The following is a 20,782-nucleotide window of genomic DNA, read 5'->3' as shown; positions in this document are numbered from 1 at the left end:
CCTGACCTCAGATGATCCACCCACTTCAGAAGACTCCCAAAGTGCTGGGATTACAGGTGTGAGCCACCATGCCCGGACTGTTATTCTCTTTTAAGATATAGGTTCACTCTCCCTGTCTTTTTTTAATTCTTTGCAATTTATTTGTTGAGGATATCAAGTTGTTTGTGGATACTATAGTTCCCCAACATCTAGATTTTTCTGATTGCTCACTATAATATAGCTATATGTCCCTCTCTCCTCTGTATTTCCTATACATTGACAGTAGGAGGTAGAGGTGGCTTGATCAAATTTATTTCTTTTATTTTTTGGTGTATTCTTTCATCTGGAACTAATAATGTTTGCTTGACTCTCCTTTTTTGATGTGAGCAGCCATTGACACTCAATACCTAGACTCCTTAATGTTTCACCTAAAATTTAGAAAGTCTAAACCACAAATTTTAAATTGATGTGACAAGTCTAACTGAATATTTTCTAACGTAACAAATCTCTTAAATATTACAAATATGTAAAAAAAATTGACTGTACATACATTGTCTCAATGGTTATAAAACTTATTCCACACATTGTTTTTACTATGAGTTTGGTTTATTCCATCATGTCTGTATTTAATTCTGAATGTTCCAAGGATGAAAAAGGCTCACTAAAGAAAGCAGTGTCTTGTCATGACAAATTTAATGAGTTAATTAACAGGGCCTTTACACTTACGCAAATAGAAAGCTAAGCATATATAAGTTAAATTTTTAATTTTCTATTTTTTAAAGTGAATTTATTAGATTAACAGTTAGTCCCTACCTATATTTACCATCTCAAGTAGAGACTGAGATAGATATCCATGACAGTTCTTCCTGAGTTACAAATGTATCCACTGAGCCCATATTATGGTTTTAGTGATAAAAAGGCACTTCCAGCCCACATTCTTCAAATGTGGTAAAACACACATTTTGCAACCAGCATCTCAAGTAATGTTCAAGTAATATTCTTTCCTAACTCTTTAAGGAGTTTGACTATTGGACATGAGAGTGATATAATCATATTTTTGTGTTAGAAAGATGGCAAAAGTTGGAGAAGGGACTATCAGGATAGGGAAGAGAAGGAGTAATTCTGATTACTAGAACACTGACCAGATGGCTGCTGCAAAAGCCCACTCCAGAGATAATATAATCCTATTTTTGTGTCTAGCGGGAGAGAGGAGAAATGGAAGAGGGAAGTGAATTAGTATAAGGAACTGATGTAATTTGATGATTGATTTGGCATGGGACTGAAGATGAGTGAAAAACAAAGGATGAGTTGCTGCTTGATGGATATGTGAATTGTGGTGCCTTTCACCAAGAAAAGAAACCTAGTAGGGAGAGCAGGTTTAGGCTGGGCTAAAAGGGGGAAACCTCAGTTTCTGAGATAGTAATATGGAACTGGCTGTAGGACACCCAAGATGTATACATTTGAATCGGAAACTCAGAAGGGAAACCTGGGCTAGAGATTTCAACATGGAATTCGCCAACATTAAGATCATATATAAAGCTGTGGAGGTACATGAAACCATTTAGGAAAAACTGCAAAGTGAAAAAAGAAGAAGAGAATCAAGACCAGAACACAACAGAACATCATCATTTAAAAGATAAGTCAAAAGAAAATAAACCACAGAGAAAATTGTGGGGTAGTAGCCAGAGAGACAAGAAGTGAGCCAGGAGCTATTTCTCATGGAAACAAACAAAGGAAACTCAAAGAGGGCAAAATGGCCAGTACTGTCCAGGGCCACAAAGCAATCGAGTAAGATGCAATTTGAGAGGGTCCAGTGGATTTGATAGCTAGTATTTTTAAGAATAGTCTCAGGGAAGAAGTGGCAATAGGGGAAAGATTGCAGTTGGGAAAGAAATGTGTGGGAGGAGAGGAAGTAGAGTCAGTGAATAAAGACAACTTTTCCTTAGCTTGGCTGGATAAAGGAGGAATATCTTGTGGTGATGTGAAGAATTCACAGAGGTAAAGTGAAGTGTTTGTTTCTTATGGAAACAGTAACTTGGGCTGAGGAAGAAAACAAAGAATGAGAGATTTAAGGGCAAAGAGTGAAGTAAGCAGAATATAAGTAATAAAGCAACACATGGAAGAAAGGGGGTAATCGATGGAGTAAAATTACTGAGAATTCAGATGAAATTAATAGCACAGGTTCAGAGAGTAGAGAGAAGGTAAGGATGGGTATAACTGAAGATGAGTTTGTGGGTTAAGAAAATGTATTTTCTTAAGAGAACTCACACCTAATGACTGCTGTTTTATCAGTGAAATAAGAAACAAGGTCATCTGATTATAGGGGAGCAGAGAGGAATCTCAGATTGAAGAAAGTGGTAAACATTTTTAATAGGTGTGGAGAAGGACAATGCAAGAGAAGGCTGACTACACAAAAAAGAGTGATGAGATTGTAGAAAAGCAGAGGGGGATACAGCTGAGATTTCATACCAATTGTTTGTAATGTCCAGAGTCAGTAAAATTGACAGCAATTTTCTCCAGCTATGTTAATTAACCTGAGAATAGGAATAGAAAATACAAATGGTCATATACATAAATAGGGATTTGTGGGGCCCAGGTATCAGTAATGCTATTAGGGGCAATTAGAGTGAAGCCGTTGGAATGAAGCACCTTGGAGTTCAGGGTGATAAAAATGAAGCCAAGACGAAACCATCTGGAGAAAAGGAAGGAGTCACGGATTGGAACTATATTCTTTTTTTTTTTTTTTTTTTTTTTTTTTTTTTTTTTTTTTTTGAGACAGAGTCTTACTCTGTTGCATAGGCTGGAGTGCAGTGGTGCCATCTTAGCTCATTGCAACCTCTGCCTCCCAGGCTTAAGCAATTCTCCCACCTCAACCTCCTGAGTAGCTGGGATTATAGGTGTGCAGTACCATGCCAGGCTAATTTTTTGTATTAGGTCGGTGCAAAAGTAATTGTGGGTTTTACCATTCGTTTTATGGCAAACACCATAATTACTTTTGCACCAACCTAATATTTTTAGGAGAGATGGCATTTTGCCCTGTTGCCCAGGCTGGTCTGGAACTCCTGACTTCAAGTGATCCATCTGCCTCAGCTTCCCAAAGTGCTGAGATTATAGGCATGAGCCATGGTACCCAGCCCTAGAACTAATTCTCTTTTGTATGTGTACCGTAGAACCAATTAAATGCCCTCATAACCCAGAATTGAAGTGTTGATTTACTGCCAATTTAATGGAAAACATATTACCCTCCAGAAGCAACGAATGAATTGTATGAGTCTACTATGAATGGATAGTGCTATACTCAAGTTTCCCAATTCTCCATTTTCTGCCACAGGAGCAGCATAAACATAAGGCTAAAGCCTATGCTAGTGATGTGTGAAGCTTTAAATCAGGGCAAATATTCAAGAGAAAAGAATAATTCACAAAATAATCCTTTTCTCTTTTTCATTGTAAAGTGAGCATCTGCTTGTTCCGTGTTCACTGTTTCTTCTTTCTTGTTTTCAGAAACCCTGTCAATGAAGACAATCAAGATGGTGTCATGCACTCTGATGGTAAAGGACAAAAACATATTTTATTTATTTATTTGTAAACTCAGGTACAGAAGTTTGAGCTATTCATTCTTATAGGTTCATTAATAGGTCATTATTATCATTGGTCTGTGCAGGGCCCCTCTCTTGTTTCATTTGTTTATTCCCTCTTATCCTCATAACTCACTTCCTTTCTCCTCCTTCCTTACTACAGACAAATATTCGAACATATTTAATGTGTATGCGTGTTTGCACAAATTCTTCACATATTGTGACGTGTATGCATCTATTTAGTTCACACAAAGCATATATTATAGGTTTCTCTAGTATTTTTGTACAATCGGGATAATGTGGTTTTGGGGCCCATTCATATCACTATGTGTGTGTGTAGTCTGTTGCTGTTAACGACTGCACAGTACTCCATGGTAGGCATCCATATTTCACTTGCCTCAAACTCACTGGTACCACAAACAACAATGCAATGCACCTTCTTGTATACATCCCCATGCGGACATCTCAGAGACTTACCTTTAAGATATATATCCCGCAGTGGAATGGTTGCTCAGAACTATGGAATACTTAGATTGACCGAGTATGACTGGCATGCTCTCCAGAAGAGGTTGACCGAGTATGACTGGCATGCTCTCCAGAAGAGGTTGACCGAGTATGACTGGCATGCTCTCCAGAAGAGATGCATCTCTCTACACTCTCATCAATCGGTCCTGTTATTCAGTTTTCCATTTTTCTCTTATGTGTATCAAATTATATCTCCTTTGAATTTCTATATCTCTGCTTACTCTTGAGTTTGAGCACTTTATTTGCTTATAAGCCTTTGTGGTTTCTTCTTCTGTAAGTTGCCAGTTTCTACCTTTTGACCATTTTTTTCTTGGAAGTGGTATACTTTTCTAGTTGACTTGTAGGAGTTCCTTTATATTTCAGACATTAATGTCATGTCAATTTCCAACACTGCAAATATCTTCTCCCATTCGGTCAGTTATCTATTAACTTAGCCCATGCTGTCCTTCATTGAATGTAAATAAATTTTGATATAATCAAATGTATTAATTTTGCCTTGTCATTTATGCTATTAAGAAGTCCTTTTTCCTGGAAAATAAGAATATTCTCATTTTTTTCCTGTAGACTTTATCACATGAATATATTTAGGTCTTTGATCTCTTTGCAGTTCCCTTTGAGGAGTTAGTAGAAATCCAGGATTGCCTCATGCATGGAGCCAGTTTTCTCTTTGCTGTCCTCTAAACAATCCATCATTTTCTCATTAATTTAGAGTGCTACCTTTATATTATATCAGCTCTATGTGTGTGTATGTGTATATTATGGGCCTATTTATGTACATTTGTGTATGTCACTGAATTTTCTGCTCTATTACATTGGTCTATTTGCCTGTTCTTATACAAACACCACACTGTTTTTATTATTAATATTATTATATTATTCCTCTTAATATTGGATTGTGTTTCAATATTCAGTAATTAGTTTTGATATTACACTGAACTCTTGAGTATTAATTTTTTTAAATCCAATTAACTTGATTTGTTTGATACATAAAAACAAATCCTTGGGAACTAATAAGTAAAAAGGTGTGAAACAGTGACCTTTTTTATACCTTGTTCCATACAAGCGCATAAAGGTAATAGTGTATTAATTATTTATTGGCCTTTGCATTATTTGATGAAAGCCAATTAAATGATTTTATAATTAAGTCACCATCATCAAATAAAAGCCATAGTAAAGATCTAAAGTACATATTTTATTTTCTATTTCTGTATCTTTGATAAAGCATTAAGTTCTGTTAGATTATGAACTATTTTGAATATCATTATATTATATCCAATAATCTTACATTAAAGTGCTTCCTTATTACAAATTTATTAAAATTTTTTTTTAATATTTTAGGTGCTGGAAACCTAGATGAGGTCAGATTTTTCTCTCTTCTTATATTATACTGATATAATTAGAATATTTCACAAGTATTATGATTCACTCCATATTGGTACAAACCAAACAGATGAAAATTCTTATGAGTAATGATAGTTTTCCATTTCTAATCTTATTTCATCTAAAATGCTTAAGACGTTACACACCAATCATCACACTGACTCATTATAATGCTGTAGTGCTGAACATAAACTTAAGTCTGACTACACGTCTGATTTATATAGCAAGATAGAAAAGGAAATCTTTTTGTTTTTGCTTTCCCAGTCTATTTCTAAGGAGAAAAAAAATATTTTAAACAAGCCAAACTTACATACAATGCAAGTTGTTTTACTATTTGAATTATTCTTTCAAAAATAATTCATAGTATGGTTCCTTTAAGTATTTATTCCTCTGGACCATTTAATACGTGGTTCAAATTATAAAAAATTTACATTCTTGCCTTTATTTTAAGTCTAAGCAATGTAATATATGTGTGTTAACTTTTTAAATAACAAAAATTAATCATTATCAATATTTTTCTTTACAGGAACAAGAGAGTGAAGGAGAAACATATGAAGACATGTATGAATTACACTTTTTACCATGGCAGTTTTCTTCAAAGATGAATACAATGTTTTGTATGAGGGATAGTGGATACATAACAACACTAGGAGGGAAGCTCGATTTTTTTCAAATGACTGTCATATAACTTTTATTTCAATTTAAAGGACCAAAAATTATTTAGTTCTCTAAGAGTTCTACGAAGAACTCTGTTAAAAAGCTGTTGTATGAGAGGCCAGAGACGTGCCTATGAGATAAACCACAGTCAGGAAATCAAAGACAGAAATCTGATTTCTTACTCTTAGTGTATCCTTGTGCAGATGAGTTCATTTACATTACCCCTTCTTCACCTGAACAGAGCTCCACCCACAGGGGTGCTATGAAAAATAATTTATCATGGCGCCCAGATGCCAAAGTGTCAGCTGCTAAAGTGGAAAGATGTTAAAAAAAGAAGTTTCTTGGAAAAGAAATTTCTTGGAAAGTGGGTGAAAGTAGAAATGAATATATTATCTTACTTTATCATATGTTGATCTCAGATACCTTAATTTTCTCTACCCGGTGTTTATTCAACTAACTCTGACTCAAGTTTCAGAGCCAAGGTTTGCATGTGTACCTGTGAATGCACAGGCACATGTGCATATGAAAGAGAGAAAAAGAGACAAATTCTATTTATGCGAACATACAGCAAGAATGGGGCCTTTATAAATGGTAGCTTCCACTTGTTGGCACAAGTTGTCAGGGAAAGCAGAGCCTTTAGAAGATATCCTCAGCTGTGTGCCTCCTACTGGTTTTAAAAATAATCTCACACATTCTGGATTTTGAGAACCTTTGCCTTTTTACCTTTATCTGTACTTCAGATACCACCTTTTCTGCTATGAGTAGAAACTTCTAGGTAGGGAGTTCTGACACATCAACACCTGCAGATGCGAAAACAACCTAACAATTTTTATTCACAGAGAAGCATCCAAAGAAAGAGAGAAGAAAAGAGAAAAGGAGGAAAAGAAGAGGTTAGAGCTGGAGAAAAAGGAACAGAAAGAGAAAGAAAAGAAAGAACAAGAAATAAAGAAGAAATTTAAAGTAAGGGCTTTCTTGCTAATGGGTGAAAGAATAACATCTTTTTATACCTTTCACACAAAAGGGGTACCATTCTTGAAACCTTACATAGTTGAAGAATTACTCATTGTTTTCTAAACAGTAATTATCTTCATAAAAGTACTTTTTTGTCCAATACACCATCTTATCCCTTAACTAATATAATAAAATTTTTAAAAATATGGTGGTTCATAATTAGTGGGCACCCAGGAAATTTATGTGGATTGAGTGAATGAATATTTACTTTTTCAAACCCATCTTGGCTCTCCCCATAATGCATTTCATATTAGCCTGCTTATACTATGAATTAGCATCACACACATAAATATCCCTATGGTATGTATTATAGTGGGGTATTGGACACAGGTGTCTCCAGGGTGAACCAGACCTGTCTCAGAATAAGATTTCCATGAGCTACTCTAATTGCTAGTATCTAAACATGAGTTACATTATTGCCTTTATTTTAAGTCTGTGTACATGCTGACTTCTGATACCTGCTGTTTCTCATCCCTCTTTGTCTATGTGGATTCTGACCCCTGTATTCTCTGATCTCTGGTAATTGTGTGTCTTCTACCATACTACCACCAGTAAACGCTACACTCATGGGCTATTTTCTCCTGGCTACACTATCTTTGATGACATGGCTCATCTGGCATGGGTCTGGCATGTCAGACATATTTAGGGTGATTATCTGAATTACAAAATTATTCTTTCAAAAAGAATTCACAGTATGCTTTCTTTAAATATTTATTTCTCTGGAGCATTTAATATGTGGCTCAAATTTTTAAAAAATGATTTATATATAACTTCCCAGAATATTTATTGTATTAAAGCAAAGGTTCAAAGCATGGTGCAAGGAAAACATATAGCATTAAGTCAGTTAGACGAACTGATTCAAATTCCAGTGGTACATACAAGTTATGTAATCTTGGGCTTATCACTTAACTTTTCTGAGCCACTGATGTTTAATCTTTTAAGGGAGAATAAATGATACTACTCCAGAAAGTGTGTTACGGAACTAAAATAATGCATAGCAGGCACTGTATCATAAGATTCTCATTTGATTTTGAAAAAACTCGCTATATATAAGTAAAATTATGATTACAGTATTAATATTAGAACATTTTACTTACACAGAATGCATGACTACCAATGTTTATATTTTCAAGGGAAAAAATAATTTCAGTTAATTTATGAAAAATCTATATAGCATACTTTCCATGGAGAGCTTGTTTGTAGATTTAAAGGAATTATGTGAAGTTTTTCCATATGTTTCTTTTGGAGAAATCAGCTTTACATTATTTCACTCATTCATTCAAATAATATTTTTAGTGAGAAAAGATAGGGTATGGAAATCATACCATTAAATATGAACTTAAAAGTCTGTCAAGACTAGGACTTCACCACCTATATTCCTTTCACAAGATGATAATACATAATAGGTAAAAAAAAAAAAATTTAAATAAATATGAGAACTGACCCTCATCAGCATCATGGCATATCATAATTTAACTTACATTCTTTTCTTTATTTCTTAGTGGTACATGATAATGATATATGTTTATAATTAATGTCATCATAAATTCAATAAATTAAAGGTAGAGCTTCTTCAAAAGTCGTAATGCATATTTGCATATTTGCATATCAAAAGATTCAAGAAATTCTGTTGAAAAGACACCAATTTAGGATTAGAAAATTAAGAATATGGGATTCATGGTCTAACCAAGATCATTACCCTTCTATCAATAAGCCACCATACTATTCAGAATATTAATTTTAAAGACCTCATGTAACATTTGCTTGCTATTTTTTGATTTGCAAGCTCATTTCTGAAATTTTGTCTTGTTTACAGCAGGTAATGTCTGCTTCAATTTTACAAACAATGAAAGGGGAAAAAACTCCATCTTCCAAATGGAATCCTGGCATATTCCATAAAGACACATAGCACACAGCATGGATTGTTGTACATAAGTGCTATTCAGTTATTGGGGGCTGCCTTTACAGGCCTCTTGCAGAATTCCTAGGCCAACAGATCCCTGCCTCACTCTCCTGACCCTATGCACATATTCACCTGTCCTTAACTGGTCCTGCTTGGCCCCTGTAATTTTTTCCTAACCCCTCCTGTAAGAAAAGCATTCACCCTCAATTTCTTTTCTTTTTTTTTTTTTTTTTTTTTTTTTTTTTGAGACGGAGTCTTGCTCTGTCGCCCAGACTGGAGTGCAGTGGCCAGATCTCAGCTCACTGCAAGCTCTGCCTCCCGGGTTTATGCCATTCTCCTGCCTCAGCCTCCCGAGTAGCTGGGACTACAGGCACCCGCCACCTCGCCTGGCTAGTTTTTTGTATTTTTTAGTAGAGACGGGGTTTCACCGCGTTAGCCAGGATGGTCTCAATCTCCTGACCTTGTGATCCGCCCGTCTCGGCCTCCCAAAGTGCTGGGATTACAGGCTTGAGCCACTGCGCCCAGCCCCCAATTTCTAGTTAAACCCTGTAAATGTTGGTTATAGGTAGGTTCACAAGTTGTAGATTTAGTATCTTTCAAAATTGCATTCCTTGAAGATTTTCTAAATTATAAGGAAATCTTTTCTGATTATTGTTTTCTCTTTGCAGCTAACAGGCCCTATTCAAGTCATCCATCTTGCAAAAGCTTGTTGTGATGTCAAAGGAGGAAAGAATGAACTGAGCTTCAAGCAAGGAGAGCAAATTGAAATCATCCGTATCACAGACAACCCAGAAGGAAAATGGCTGGGCAGAACAGCCAGGGGTTCATGTGAGTGCAAATTTTTCTATGGCTTCAAAGTGTTTTCTTTGTGAGGCAATATTCAATGTGCATGTTCCTCCAGAACTCCTCATAGGCACCAAGTTAGGAGTACTTTACAGAGTGGACAAAGGGAGGAAAATGTTAAATGGCAGGTATAGTTCCGTCTTCACCTCATCTGTTATCTTCATTGTGGGAAACAATGTAAAGTTTTATATTATTCCAGGAGGAACAAACAGCATTAGGTTTTTCATTGATGTTAAAAAGAAAAAATGCTTCATGTGAATCACTTTAGAATATTTAAAATAGGAGGTAGGCTTACATTAAACTACAACAGGATTAGACTTTGACAGAGTACAGTAAAATGTGGGTCTACCTGGGAGGTCTACAAATCAGAACTACAAGAAAATAAATCAGGGGAAAGTTTAAAGAGCAAATGTGCGATTGATATTTTATTCACAACTTTAAAATATTTAAACTACAGTTGCCTGAACATAAACCTTTCCCTTTTTGGTAGATGGCTATATTAAAACAACTGCTGTAGAGATTGACTATGATTCTTTGAAACTGAAAAAAGACTCTCTTGGTGCCCCGTCAAGACCTATTGAAGAAGACCAAGAAGTATATGATGATGTTGCAGAGCAGGATAATATTAGCAGGTACGTGCAAGTGCATATTGTAGAACAGATCAAACTGTCTCCTTGTCAGAAATTTTGTATATTAAGATCCTAGAATTTTACCCTCCATAACTCCTACTGCTCTCTATCACTAAACTAAATGACCACTTAAAATAACCCCAACATGAGTGAAAGGTCATTTGAAACTCTATAGTCTTTCTTTTGATTATATGCATCAAATGCTACTTGAAATATAGTGGGCCATTTGCCAGATCTTGTAAAATGTGTTGTCATTCTAAAACACTTTTGTAATGTTCATTATGACTTGATTTTAGGGATATGCCTAATAGAAATATGATTTGGTAAAATATGAAGCATAAAATATAAAATTTAGCCCATTTTTTCTCATAGATCTCTGATTCTAAATATATTTGGGTTTTTTTGAAAATATGACAAAAAATGATTTTTATGGTAACCTCAGTTTGCTCTTTAAAAGTAAAAACTCTGTTTTTTTTTAATGATCCCTAGGTATCAATTAAGGGTCCAACTTTCCATGGCCCATTTCACTAGATTAAAATGATCTTCACTTCAAGAATTATGGGAACACCTTCCTAGTATAGAGGAACAGAATAGAACATCTTTTCTGGAGGACCAATGAGAAGAGATTGGCCATGCCTCCCTTGTACCTCTCCTTCTCTTCTTTCCTTTCTCAGTCTTCTGCTTCCTTTCTCTCTCCATCTCTCCTCTTCTTCTTTTTGTTCCAGCTCTTATTTTTGTCATTCTTTTGTGTCTTTTGTACTTTTCTGTTCCCTTTCTCCTTTCATTCTTTCTTTCCTCCAATACTTCCATTTTCAGTTAAAGCCATAATCCCCTCAAGTTGAAAGGAAAAAAGAAGGAAAATCTCTAGTCCAGTTCAGAATTTTTATTTTTTTGATGACTCCCTTGTAAAACTAGGAAACCCCCATTGTGATCCTAAAATACATAACCTGTGCTAGCTCTTCACCTGGGTAAAACTGTGTCTGCATTCTTCAAAACTCAAATTCCAAAGGAAGCAATCTTCACTGTCAGCCATTTCTAAAACACCAAATTAGTAATACACTGAAAAAGCACATGAAGAATTAAATATTCCTCTTATGATCTTTTATATCAGAGTATCAATTAAACTTGTTATGCCACGTTCTAGCAGTTTTGTCTTTCTAAAATGAATTATAGTCTGCTATGGCTTCTTACCATGTTCTAAACATAAATTATGCAACATATACCAAAATATACAATGCATACACTAGAGTTTGGAGATCATTAATTGACTTTAGTCAAACATCAACCTAGTGTGAATCTGTAAATGCCAGTTTTCGGGTCAGATGAAGTTCCAAATTGTCATATTCTATAACTTCCAGAATTTTCATAAGTATGTCAAGTATATTACCAATGTATATACTTTGCATGTGCCTTTTGTTTGTTTTTCAAAAAGCACATTTCCTTAATTTTTGGTGAAAGAATTCCAGTTACATTAATGAACACGTATTTACACTGTTGTGCATACTCAAGAAAAAATAATAAAACCAGGAAAAAAATGATATTCTTAAAATGAAACTTTGTTCAACCATATTGGGTGACTATTGCCCAAAACTAGCATTATCACCTTTTCCCATTTTATTGAATCCATACATACCATAACTCTAAAAACCTGCTCTACTTTAGTAAACATGTAACAAAAAAAGAATCTTATATTTAGTAAAAGCAGGAAGTTAGAAGAGTTGTATGGTTTTAATGCTCAGTATCTGAAATGAGTATAGCTCCACAGTATTTACTAGCATCTAGCCCTTCTTATGCACCCTTAATAAGAAAATTAAAGAAGAAGCCATTTCTATACATGTTTTATTTTTGAAACTGCAGCTGCTGCTGGCAGAGATCTCATAACAGAACATGCTTTGTTCTTAGAAAAAGGGAAGATGCTGAGTGTAGCCGGCAGCTTGCCCTGGCAAGAAGAGGCAGAGAAGGCATCATCTTCTCCCTCCTGCTCATGACTTCTGACTCAGGCACTCTACTGGCTCTTTCCTGATTCCCTAGAGTGAAGAGCAATGGCTGTGAGTGCTTCAAACTCAGGGAGCAGACTTGAGGCTTCAAAGCACAGCCCCTGACAGCTGTCCTTCTCTTTTTCTTCTCCACTAAAGCAGTATCTACAGCGAATATGAAACATTGAAGAAAAGGGAATTGCAAATGCAAATACCCCTCTACCATTTCATAGCAAACCTTCTTCCTTTCATATATACATCTCTCTCCCTCTCCTCTCCTGTCGTGCCCTGCTCCTTCTACCTCTTCTTCACTTCGTCAAATATTATACATTCTAAACGACCATTTTAGGAAATTGAATAATTGCTCTAGACATGAAATAAAACAGGAGCTTTGCTCCTTATTCCAACAACCCTGTTCTTTGGAAATTGGTATAAAAATCCAAGATGAAAAGTATCTGCCAAGAGTGGCAGCCAAGCAGAATGCAGCTCTTCGCATAATTCCAACTGCCTGCTTCATGCATCAAGCTCAGAGGGAAGAGTCAGGAAAAATAAATGTCAAAATGGTACATAAGCAAGCGAGAGTGTACTGCAACTTCTTCAAAAAGCAGTTCCTTATTCATATAGGAAGACATTTACAGCATGTTTTCCTACAGAGTTCCTGACAGCAACTTTATGTTTTTATTTCAAATTTAACAGGAGATCTGCATCAGATCAATTTCTTTCACTTACTTTTAACGTTAGGAAATCAGATATGAGTACGATATAATTGTCCTCTAAGACACTAACATTAAACTGTTATCTGTTGCTGGCAGATTAACCAACGTGGAAAACTGGGGGTATAGTGAGTGCAGCTAGATGTAAAAGTGGGTGTAGTCAAGTCACTTAATTTCTCAGAGCCTGGTTTCTTTTCTGTATAATGAAGGAATTGAAGAGATGACTTCTGGGATTTTTTCCATTCTCACAGTCTACATTTCCTTTGATCTCACAGAAATCACATTTTAGTGGGAGATATAGGCAGGAAAAGAGACAATTATAACATAAATGCTAAAATAGAGAAAATATATAATGATATGAAACTAAATAAGAAACATAGGCAATCTGGATTTAGAGAGTCAGTCATACCAAATAAAAGCCCCCTGAATGAGAATTCAAGTTTTTGAGTTCTCCCTTTAAAGAAAAATGACTGCTATTAGACTAAGAGTAAAATGCTATGGTCAAAATATATTGAAAGATAATTTAATTTAACACAATGATAATTGTGCTATGTGACTCATGGAATAATAATACCCTTGGGGCTTGTTTTAATGGTCCATCTAGTGAATGATGTAATAATGTATCATCTGAAAACAACCTCATAGAAAAATATCAAAAGCAAACAATATCATCATTTTGTATATCATATGTAGCATTATAATTAACTTAATTCTTGTTTTTGTTTGTTTTTTTGCCTTGTAATTACCCATCTCTGATGATAAGAAAGGTTTTTTCCTCTTCATATACAACATTCTAAGAACTTTCAACTGGAATGTTATTTCTCTTTTGAATAACTGATCAGAATATGTACCTGCCTTCTTCCTAGCTAAGTAATTCATAGATTAACTTCATATTTCTGGGTTTTTTTTCTAGCCACAGTCAGAGTGGAAGTGGAGGTAAGCCACACACTTCTTAAAATGATGTTTTACAATTGGTACATATATTGGCATGTATTTATGGAGAACATGTGTTATTTTGTTACATGCATAGAATGTGTATTGTTCAAGTCAGTGTATTTAGGCTATCCATCATCATGAGCATTTATCATTTTTATGTGTTGAGAACATTTCGAGTTCTCATTTCTGGCTATTTTGAAATGTATAATGTATTGTTGTTAATTATAGTCACCATACTCTACTATTAAGCATTAGAACTTATTCCTTCTATCTAACCGTATGCTTGTACCCATTCACCAATCTCTCTTCATGTCCCTCAAACACATTTTTACATCCCTTTCAGCCTCTGGTAACAATCACTACTCTCTACTTCCATGAAATAAACTTTTTTAGCTCCCACATATGTGTGAGTACATGCAGTATTTGTCTTTCTATATCTGACTTATTCCACTTAATATGACCTCCAGCTTCATCCATGTTGCTGCAAAGGACATGATTTCATTCTTTTTTATGACCAAAGAGTATTTCATGGTGTATAGACCAAACTTTCTTTATCCATTCATCCAATGATAATTAGGTTGATTCTATATCTTTGCTACTGTGAATAGTGCTGCAATAAACTTGGGGGTGCAGATATCCATTTAATATACTGATTCCCTTTCGTTCAGAAAAATATCCAGTAGTGAGATTGCTGGATTGCATGATAGTTCTATTTTTAGTTTTTTTTGAAAAATCTCCATAATGTTTTCCATAATGACTGTATGAATATATATTCCCACCGACAGTATGAGTTTCTGTTTTTCCACATCCTCGCCAGCATCTGTTATTATTTTTCTTTTTGATAACAGCCATTCTAATTGGGGTAAGATAATATCTCATTGTGGTTTTGATTTGCATTTCCCTGATGATTAGTGATGTTGAGCATTTTATCATATACCTGTTGGCCATTTGTATGTCTTCTTTTGAGAAATGTCTTTTTAGATCCTTTGCCTGCCTTTATATGGGATTGTTTGGGAATTTTGCTGTTGAGTTGATTGAGTTTTTGTATATTCTGAATATTCATCCCTTTGGGGATGAATAGTTTGCAAATGTTTTCCCCCATTCAACAAGTTGTCTCTTCACTCTGTTGATTGTTTGCTTTGCCATACAGAAGCTTTTAGTTTAATATAATCCCATTTGTCTATTTTTGTTTTTGTTGCCTGTGCTTTTGGGGTGTTAGTCATGAAATCTCTACCTAGACCAATATCTTAGAATGTTTTCTCTATGTTTTCTTATAGTTGTTTTATACTTTTAGGTCTTATGTTTAAATCCTTAATCCATCTTGAGTTGATTTTTGTATATGGTGAGACATGGGGCCTAGTTTTATTCTTTTACATATGGATATCCAGTTTTCTCAGCACCACTTACTGATGAGGGTGTTTTTTTCCCCAGTGTATGCTCTTGGTGCCTTTTTCTAAAATCAGTTGGCTATAAATATGTGGCTTTATTTCTGGGTTCTCTATTCTGTTTCATTGGTTTTTGTTTCTGTTTTTATACCAACGGTGTGCTGTTTCGGTTACAACAGCCTGTAATATAATTTGAAGTCAAGGAGTGTGATGCTTCCAGCTTTATTCTTTTTGCTCAGGATTGCTTTGGCTATTAATGCTCTTTTTTATTGCATACAAATTTAAGGGGTTTTTTTCGTATTCTGTGAAAAATGATATTGGTATTTTGATAGGGATTACATTAAATTTGTAAATTGATTTGGGTAGTATGGTCCTTTTAACGATATTAATTATACTAATATGTGAGCATGGGAAACCATGCACTTTTATGAGTAACTTCTTCATAAGTCTCCATCATGTTTGTGTATATTAATGAAAAAAATGCTTTAGTTTACAAATAATGAGAGAGATCTTAATATGATGGAAAGAACACTAACTTGAGAGTCAATAAACTGGATTCTAGAGCTGGCCACCAAGTGACTCTGAGTAAACCACTTCTTTCTTTTAAGTTTGTTACAGATCATATGGTGACTCCACTCCAGTGTGTTCAGGACAGTCTTGATTTATGCCAGTCATCAGAGCACAATTAAAAACAACATTCTCCTTCACTTTCAGAAGTGTTTTTGTTTAGATGATAACCTATCTAGTCACCTTGACTATAACTCAATGGCCCCTATATTTCCCAGCACCAAAATAAGGGATTTGATCTAACACCTTGCAGTGCAAAAGTTCTCATACTAAAAGTCGAATTTCAAGGTCATTCTACATATTTTTTACACATAGAAACTACTCAATAAACAATTGTTAAGTAAATATCTGTCAAATAGCAAGTCTTCTGAGGAGCGTAGAATAACAAATGAAACTGCAAACAGTTTAACTTTCAAAAATGTGTATTTAAAAAGTCACTTTTCACTTCTTTCTGTTTCAACTACCATCAATATTTACAAATTCACCTTTCATCCCGCTGCTTTTCTTCACTTGTGTCCTGATCAGTATCTTTTCCTAAATGTCTCCTGACCATTAACTAGTTAGCTAGATTTATATCACCTCCTCACTTCTTTTTCCACAATAAATATTTAACTCCATCCCCTATTTAAGTTTACTTTTTCCAATGTTTTTGTACCCTCATTCCTTTCAACTGAAGTCCACAGTGCCTCTTAGCCCTCATTTTGTTATTGTAATTTCACCCCTAAGAATTCTTTATAAAATGATCAACAAAGTAAGTAATTATGGGATAGTAGGAAAATAGTGTTTTTTTATTTAAATGGCTTATATGAAAGTGAAATGTTCTCTGCAGTTAAATAAGGAAGATTTATAATGAAAACCTGAGTGATCATTACATAACCAAATTATAAAATTAACAGAAGGTTTTCCTCCAATCCAAATGAAGGGATATTCCCTCCACCACCAGATGATGACATTTATGATGGGATTGAAGAGGAAGATGCTGATGATGGGTAAGAATAATCAGTGAACTGCTTTTTGCAAATTATTATATATACATTGAAATTTAGTTTTGATTTCCAGTTAAAATAAAAAGCAGAAAATAGTGTCCTTTCTTACATTACCCCAAATGATTTGAATGTTTAATTAACAACAGTTGTAAACCGGGAAGTGTAATTGCACCACACTTCAAACAAAATGTTTGATTGTTTGGAAGAACCTCAATAACTATAGCAAAACAAGTGAAATGAAAAAAAAAAAAAAGATAAATTACAGGTGTTGAGGATATTTTTAAGCCTTTTCTAATAAAGTCTTTATTGATCAATAATTTACTTTTACAACAGTCCCTGAAGAGTTTATCAGTTGCATGGCTATCCCTTGTGTAATAACATGATTATAATATAGGAAACCCAAATAAATTGAGACCTATGCTACCTATGGCAGAACCAGAATTGAATACTTAATCTTTTAGCTTAACAATAAATATCTGCTCATTTATAATAATTATAACAATTTATAAAAATAAAAATACTTTAGGTCAGTAAGAAAATAAATTTGCTTTTTCCATTTTAAATGGCATATTTAAAAGTTTAAGGTTTCTTTTTCTTTTTCTTTTTTTTTTTTTTTTTTTTTGAGACTTGAGTTTTGCTCTGGTTGCCCAGGCTAGAATGCAATGGCACGATCTCGGCTCACCGCAACCTCCACCTCCCAGGTTCAAACGATTCTCCTGCCTCAGCCTCCCAAGTAGTTGGGTTTACAGGCATGCGCCATCACACCTGGCTCATTTTGTATTTTTAGTAGAGATGGGTTTTCTCCATGTTGGTCAGGCTGGTCTCGAACTTCTGATCTTGGGTGATCTGCCTGCCCTAGCCTTCCAAAGTGCTGGGATTATAGACGTAAGCCAACATGGCCAGTCTAAGATTTCTTAATTACTTCATTTTAATCATAAATAAAGCAAAATTGATGATCAAGCTTTTTTTTTTTTTTTTTTTTTTTTGAGACCAGGTCTCACTCTGTTGCCCAGGCTAGAGTGCAGTGGTAGGATCATAGCTCACCGTAGCCTCAAACTCCCAGGTTCAAGCAATCCTCCCACCTCAGCCTCTGAGCAGCTGGGACCACAGGTGTGCACCACTGCACCCAGCTAATGTGTTTTATTTTTAGTAGAGATGAGGTCTCACTATGTTGCCCAAGCTTGTTTCAAACTCCTGGGCTTAAGCGGTCCTCCCACCTTGGCTTCCCAAAGTGCCAGGATCACAGGTGTGAGCCACTGCACCCAGTTGTTTAAAACTTAATCCTTAGGGACTTGCTTCCCATTTTAAAAAGTGGGAGAATTCTCATTTAATAGAAAAAAAAACATCAAGTTCATAGGAGCGGTATTCAATCACCACGATCTATAAACTTAATAACACTATTTTGTCCAATAAAATGAGTTGTTTACTGCCTGAATTATTAATGTGGTATAATTATAAGGAATCTGAATGTCCACACCATGTCTTCACTTGCCACTGATTATTACATTCTGATCAATGCCTGTATGCTCCAAAGCTCCACACTACAGGTTCAAGAGAAGAGTAATACGTGGTCCTGGGGGATTTTGAAGATGTTAAAGGGAAAAGATGACAAAAAGAAAAGTATACGAGAGAAACCTAAAGTCTCTGAGTCAGACAATAATGAAGGTTCATCGTAAGAGTCAATCAACCAAATCCAGTGTACAATAACTACACTAATATGTATTTAATCAAATGCTACTAATATTCTATAAGCAATAACCAAATTCTGATAGACTTAAATCACCTTAATGCAATTTTCTATTAATCACCTTAGCCCGGTTTATGGTGTCACCTTTATGGTCATGCGTTACATAAAAGAAGGCCAAGTACTCAGAAATCATCCTGCAGTTCAAAGATATATTTTACTTTCTTCACAAAAATGTGCAAAAACACACATGTACACATAAGTGCACACATACCCTCTCACACTCATGCACACAGTCATACACAAACACTAACACACCCATTTAGTAGGACCTTTTAAAATACAGCATTACATCTGAAAACTCACAATTCCAATGCCACATTTTACTACAGAGTATTTTATATTGAATACTCTTCAAAATATACACTCTTTTTTAATAGTTTGAAATAAAGAACATAATTTTGAATTTTTTTCTAAATACAATAATTAAAGACTTTTAACTCTGTTACGCTATAATGATATATTAATAATTTTCCCTGTACTAAAAGTATTCTAAATATCTTAAGTTTGTCCAAGTAAAATCTAAGGCATAACTTTTATCATTCCATTCCAAAAATAACCCTTTAGTATACATTCCACATATATGAATTTGAAAAATCTTAATCATATTCCCTGGTACAAGAAAATCTTTCTGTTTTATATTTACCTCATGAATTCACCACATTTAGCTTAAGTCTTTATAAGATGTTAATTCCATATAGCATTCCCAATTGGGTTGTAAAACCCCAAAGCAACAAGTCAATACACAGTACACTTGAAATTCTAGGAAAACACAAGAAACCTTCTCTTCTCTTGAGCAGCATTACTCAAATATAACCCTTACTGAAAAATGAGAGGGTTTTTTTTTCTGCTTCAATTACATACTATCCAAATCTGATTTGGGATCATTTGAATTAATGATCCCTCACACTCTATTCTAACCAGTCATTTCTGTCCTGTGCACCATTCTTTCCGTGGGGGGGGGGTGTGTGTGTGTGGTGTGTATTTAGAAGTCATATTTCAGAAAATAGAAGCATGGGTCTTCTTATGTTGCAGCTAAATGCCACCTAATCCTGATTTCAGATCACTTTAATTAATAAGCTGTCACTCCCCGGTTTAAGTAAATATTCCTCTTATTCACCATTTTCCTTTTTGGGAATATATATGCACATATTGGGAAACATGGTCATATTCCTATGACCTCTGTTAATTTTGAGTCTGTATTTCTACTCTTTAAATAAGCAGTTTGGAGGCAGAGATATGTATGTCACAATGCCTCCAAAATACTGAATCCTTTTCATTTACTCTGGTGTGATATTATACCCAAACCTCATATAACAAATCTGGAAATTTTGATCCAATGGCTGTGGGCAAAATAAACCAATTGAGTATCTTGACTCTGCAAGTTTTGGCAAACATTTGGGGTCCAAAAATTGTCTTGCTAAGTTCCAAATTGATAAACAGAAACGGACTTAGCGGAGAAATGGAGGATGAGAAAGAAATAATGGTCAACAGATGAAGTAACCTAATATGCCTCCAGGCTGTTGCCTCTTTATACTCTCCTACATAACTGAATCAATTTCTGTGTTCATGTTAGTCTGATTATAATTGTGTTGTCACTTTCTTTGTAGTTTCCCTGCTCCTCCTAAACAATTGGGTAAGTAACAAAAACTAATAGTATGTTCTATATGTTCATTTCTTGCAGTGTGGTAGTGCGAAAGCATTGGATATAGTCACAGTAACTGCATTAAAGTCCTGACTCTGAAAATAATAAATTATGTAACCTTGAGCAAGTAACTTTACCATGGGTGGCCACAGGTGCTCAATGATAAAATAGCAAGATGAGAAAAATAAAAAAGATTGATAGTTTTTAAACTGTTCTTCCAGGAGCCACTATTGGGTTAGGGATAAGTGGGAAGGGATGAGCACCCATTTTCCCTGTGTCCCCCAGCCCCAATTCAGTCCAAGCTTGATACATGAGACTTCGGCATAAG

The 20,782-nt window shown here is 34.9% G+C and overlaps 1 protein-coding gene across 11 annotated transcripts in view; it reads left to right on the top strand.

The window, feature by feature from the left end:
- FYB1 (FYN binding protein 1) overlaps positions 1-20,782 on the top strand; it is a 165,859-nt gene that overhangs the window by 122,469 nt on the left and 22,608 nt on the right. For 5 of the 11 annotated variants that reach the window (XM_005556774.5, XM_073993347.1, XM_005556777.5 and 2 more), the window contains 10 exons: positions 3,481-3,527; positions 5,418-5,437; positions 5,986-6,020; positions 6,956-7,076; positions 9,699-9,858; positions 10,364-10,505; positions 14,105-14,127; positions 17,002-17,068; positions 18,600-18,737; positions 20,420-20,445. In XM_005556774.5, the coding sequence (XP_005556831.3) occupies positions 3,481-3,527; positions 5,418-5,437; positions 5,986-6,020; positions 6,956-7,076; positions 9,699-9,858; positions 10,364-10,505; positions 14,105-14,127; positions 17,002-17,068; positions 18,600-18,737; positions 20,420-20,445 (779 nt within the window). Of the gene's footprint in view, positions 1-3,480; positions 3,528-5,417; positions 5,438-5,985; positions 6,021-6,955; positions 7,077-9,698; positions 9,859-10,363; positions 10,506-10,991; positions 11,646-14,104; positions 14,128-16,975; positions 17,069-18,599; positions 18,738-20,419; positions 20,446-20,782 lie in introns of those variants that run through there. The other 6 variants (XM_045393658.3, XM_073993345.1, XR_012413621.1 and 3 more) reach the window with 5 other exon arrangements.

The sequence above is a fragment of the Macaca fascicularis genome, chromosome 6, assembly GCF_037993035.2.
Source record: "Macaca fascicularis isolate 582-1 chromosome 6, T2T-MFA8v1.1".
In the NCBI taxonomy this organism is placed as follows: Eukaryota; Metazoa; Chordata; class Mammalia; order Primates; family Cercopithecidae; genus Macaca; species Macaca fascicularis.
Note: the sequence above shows the minus strand (reverse complement) of the source record. Positions and strands in the feature narration are given on the sequence as shown.